Consider the following 5,010-nt stretch of genomic DNA (forward strand, 5'->3'; position numbering starts at 1 on the left):
CAATTTTGTGAAGAGTTAGTTAGCGTCTTCAATTTCCATCGCTACGATAACCTGAAGCATGCGTCGGATAAGAAGGATCCACGTAAACATCGTTACGAGACTAAAGGACTGTCAATTGTCAATCTGCTATTCTCGGCGGCCAGCGGTGATGTGACAGCATTACGGCGTCATCGCCTCTCCGGCATGGATATCACGTTGGCCGACTATGATGGCAGAACGGCGCTACATTTAGCCGCCTCCGAAGGTCATTTGGACTGTGTGAAATTTTTATTGGAGCACTGTCAGGTGCCACATAATCCAAAGGATCGTTGGGGTAATTTGCCCATTGATGAAGCGGAGAATTTCGGTCATCATGCTATAGTTGATTACTTGAAAGAATGGGCAGAAAAGGCTGAAGAGGCAGGGGTGCACATACCAGAGGCGATTGTTAAGAATACCGACGCAGATGAGGTGAGTTTGAGTTGTTGAAGGAAGATGTATGTGCTGTAAAAGTTTTTAAATTTGCTGTATATTATTGGCTTTGCTTTTTTCGAGTGCTTACGTAGTGCATTTGTTTTCAAATTGGTTTGTTCTTTGTTGTTGTGCTATTTTTAGGAAATTATTACTTCTAATGATAGCATAAGTTCTGACTATGATCGCAGCGCCACAGCTAGTCCTATACCCTCGGATGCGGGCAGCAGCAGCAGCAGCGGTGTCGGTGACAGTACTAAACCCGGTCTCTAAATTCGCTATATGCCGCACAGCAAGGCGCCTAACATCATTAAATATACACACATTGATACACACGCACATCCATGCATCACATAATCTCAAGACAATGATGACTTAAACGATTCCTGGAGAATCTCCTTTATTTCACCATATACCAAAAAAAAAAACAGAGTTTCTGAACACGAAGCAGCTCTTCCCTGCAACGAGCATAAGAAGATATAATTATGTATTCCTATGTAGCTTTTTGCGACTTCTTTTCATTTATTTACATGAATACTTATTTATAGTTTAGTGCTCTAGCAGTAGTTTTAGGTAACAGGCATCTCATACCTACGAAATTTGTTGTTTTAAATACTTAAGCAGTTGCTGTGGCATACTACATTGCACCACTATTGATATTGACACTTGAGTATTTGCATAAACACAAACATACTTACCATATTTTATGATTTGCTTTAATAGTTCATTATAAGCATATAAATTGTGTTACTGAGTGAAATACTGAGACAAATTCGTGTGATTTCACTCATATTATTTTAGGCGCTTAAAAGAAGAGTGAAAAGGTTTGCTGAAGTAACGCATGCATAGAACGGTGAAATTTCTGTTATTGAAAAAAACTCACGAGTATTGAAAGTTTCGAAGATTGTGCAAACTGATGGGAGAAAAGCAGAGGGATGCATGCTTTTTCACTCAAATTTCGAGTGCTTTGACAGACTGTCCAATAGCAAGACAAATGTGCTTGTATTAGTGAAAAGTCGGCTAAAGTTTCCTATAAATTATAGTTAAAAATATTTACCGTTATGTCTGATAAATTAAAAAATAATTATTCAGTTATGCGATTACATATATAGAACTCAAAGAGTTTCTGCGCTGAAGTAAAGATAGTGTCATCTAAAAACAAGGGATCAAAAAGAAAAAGAAAAAACGCAGTTCAAGCGATTATTGGCTTTTGAAGAAAAAAAAAACCGGACAAATTTATTACACAAAAAACGCACTCAATCACCTAGCAACATAAATATTATAACAATTAATTGAAAAAACTACTTAAAAGCCCAACCTAGCGATTGACACATTGCATACACACCTACATATGACGAGTAAAAAAGACAATAATATTTGACTTGCAGCAGCTAAACCGAAGTAAAATTAAAAAAGTAAACAAAACAAAAAGAAAATAAAAAAACAATTATTAGCAATGCTTTGTTAGTTAAATCTTTCGCAAAAAATATCGCACAATTTATTTTATAAAATTACAGTTTTTAAATTTTATTTTTTATCTTACAGCCAATGTGAAATTACAATCAATAACATTGTTGAAGGAAATTTCCATATTTGTCAATTACATAGAACTAATAAATGTCCAAGTATAAAAATGTTTACAATTTATTTAGTTACTATGTACTAGTACTTAGTATGCATGTAAACACCGATTCACTTGAATAGGCACATTGGCTGCGTTTCTTTATACATTCCGGATAATCCCATTTCACAGCCGGAATAAACAAAATGCGTTTGAAATGTACGTCAACATATCATCAGGAACGTTCTATAGAATAAATAAACAAAAAAGTGTATTCCAAACGTTCAGAATGAATAAAGAAATGCAGCCATTGTTTGGCTCAGGATCCGAAATTATATCTTGACTTGTTCATTTTAATTTCATTTTGAAGAATGATTCAATTCGAAGAAAGGTGGTGAAAATTGAAAAAATACCTTAACTACTTTGGTTTCCGTTTCTTATCAAACTATACGATTCACTTACCCGTAGCTTCCTTGTATGTATAGCAAATTTATTAAAATTTGACTTAAAAGTTTCTAAGAATTTAAAATACATTTCGATGTGTTTGATAGCTGAGGCAGGCGTATGAAAAAAACATGAAGTCGAGCCAGAACACAAAAGCTAGGCAGAAATGACAAAGTCCGTTACGAGGTCGGTTTCTTATTGTCGAGATAGTGGACCAAAATTAAAGAAAAACTTTGGTCTTCATTCAAAGGGCAACAATTTTAATGTAGAACATTAAAAATCATGACTTGAGTTTTGTACGACTCGCATGTCTAGGAAGGACGACAAGAAAATTGCGGTTTTCTCTGGCGAAAACTTTAATGTTGATCGCTTCAACGGATTTAATAATAATATAACCGATTTTTTAAAGGACAAACGTTGTTTAATTTCCCTGTATGATCGAGTAGGATCGGTATTTCGGATTCTAGAATAGTTCAGTTAATATTTCAAGTTTAAAACATTACGAAAAATTCATGTAAGAAACAATAAAGGAGTAAGTTGTACTTTTTTCAGCGTTCATATTTATTATATACCTGACCCTAAATGTCAACGAAAATGTTTGGAATTGGACAATCCATTTAATGATGAGCAGCTGCCTCTTCCGGCAATTAAAATGGCTAGGAGCGAGGTGACCTTGAATTATTTACAAAAGTCTTTCACCCATAGCTTTTTCCATCCATTAGCATTAAGCCTGTAGTATCCAATACTAAAAGTGTTAAATAGTACTACTAAAGTGAATGGTATGCTTAAGCCAATGTGCTTAAACAAGTGAATTAAACAAATAAGCAGACTTTTCGTGTGGTTTGAAGAATAAAAACCAATAATCAAGGTATGTTCTTCATTTTCACTTCTGTTCTTTAAAATGTAGCACTCTTAACAAATCCAGATCAGCTCGGATCTTGAAGAAAAAAATGTGGCTATTTAAGTGAATGGGGGTGTATATGCATAAATGTGTTTTTTTTTCGAAATGAAATCAGTTTGTATACTTTTAGATGTAAGTTTTCAAAACAAAGTAAAATTAAAAACAAAAATTACGAAATTTAAATATTTTAATCCACATCAATTATTTTAGCTGTGATTAGTTTGTTCTGTTCTATTAAGTAGAAATCAATAACATTCGTCTTATGTATGTATGTAGAAAAAAAGGATTTACATGTATTTTTATTTTATGTTATACATCTTACACATGCATACATACATACATACTATATAAGAAATTTTTTTTTTTTTATTTGATTTTGTCTCTGATCCTGATAATGTATTTAATAATGTAATGGCATTTACTTAAGAGAAAAAAATAATAATAAAGAACCTTTACTTGTTTACTGTTTTATTGATAGCTGGCAATTAATTAAATGTGTCTGATTAGTAAACGTTTCGAAACCAATTATAATATCGAACAAATTTAGTGGAACAAGTTTTAATAAGTAACTGTTTTTCAAGATAAAAAGATATATGGTCTCTGATAATTACGATATTAAGTAATTTTGCGTATACAAATATATGAATGTGTTGTACTTATGCATACATACTACTCAATATTTACAAATACATACATGAAATAAATTACAATTGCAAAACACTTTCTACAGTGACAAAATATGTGTGTTTTTTATTTTAGTTAATATAACGTTTACGATTCATGAAGTTATATTTTAGAACCCAATTGTAATCGAAAAAAAACTAACCTAAAACTAAACAACACTTAATGACACTAATCACACTTATTGGGTTCTCTTTTGGACTTGAAGGGAATGTGATTAAGTTTTGTGCAGTGTAGCTCGGGGGGGTGAAATAACACAAACGGCAATAACGCAAAATTTGCTTTATTTCACTTTTAAATGGGAAATAATACCAAAATCTGAGTTTTGCTTTATTTTCAACAAAGGTTGGAAATAAAACAAATTTTGCCTTATTTCCCATTGCTTATGTATACTATTTGTAAAAAAAAACACAGTTTACTGACAGAAGCAAAAAGAACTTTGTTTATTCCAAAAATACAGTTAAACCAAGGCACATTGCACAGGTAATATCAGTATAGCAGCTGATTTGATTTATTTCAAATTATTTGTTCTCGAAAATGTCAAATATTTAACATTTCTTCTCAAAAAAATTCTGAATTGTTAAAATCTATTTGCATGTGAAACATTTTCCATACAAAACCAGCGATTAAATAGCAGCTTTTGGAAAGCTCGACCAACTCAGCAGCACAACCGCTGATTACTGGACCTGGCACAGGATGGTGGATCAATGCTTCGAGAAGCGAACCAATTTACTAAGAAAGAAAGCTGCAACAATTTTCATTTTTTCAATTTAAATTTTTTACCTTTATCGTATTTCGCATGGCACGCTTTGATGTAGAAGAAAAAAATCAGAACAGTTTTTGGCACCTTCGATACCAGAAGCAACAACAAAATACAGGCAAATGTTGTTTTTGCTCAAATGCTCTAAACCTGTTTGATAGGCCTTGAATTAAACAAAAAATGTGATATAATTCATATGAAGAAAGTAATATT

General features: G+C 32.6%; 1 protein-coding gene across 2 annotated transcripts in view; it reads left to right on the plus strand.

Moving 5' to 3' along the window:
- LOC118742462 (glutaminase kidney isoform, mitochondrial-like) overlaps nucleotides 1-1,264 on the plus strand; it is a 17,463-nt gene extending 16,199 nt beyond the window's left edge. For both annotated transcript variants that reach the window (XM_036474550.1, XM_036474549.1), the window contains exons 7-8: nucleotides 1-450; nucleotides 595-1,264. The exon at nucleotides 1-450 is cut by the window's left edge and continues 1 nt beyond it. In XM_036474550.1, coding sequence (XP_036330443.1) covers nucleotides 1-450; nucleotides 595-723 — 579 coding nt within the window. In that variant the 3' untranslated portion in view covers nucleotides 724-1,264. The remainder of the gene's footprint in view (nucleotides 451-594) is intronic.
- The last annotated feature ends 3,746 nt before the right edge of the window (nucleotides 1,265-5,010 follow it).

The sequence above is a fragment of the Rhagoletis pomonella genome, unplaced genomic scaffold (genome assembly GCF_013731165.1).
Source record: "Rhagoletis pomonella isolate Grant_MI unplaced genomic scaffold, Rhpom_1.0 Rhpom_scaffold_00007, whole genome shotgun sequence".
Classification (NCBI taxonomy): domain Eukaryota; kingdom Metazoa; phylum Arthropoda; class Insecta; order Diptera; family Tephritidae; genus Rhagoletis; species Rhagoletis pomonella.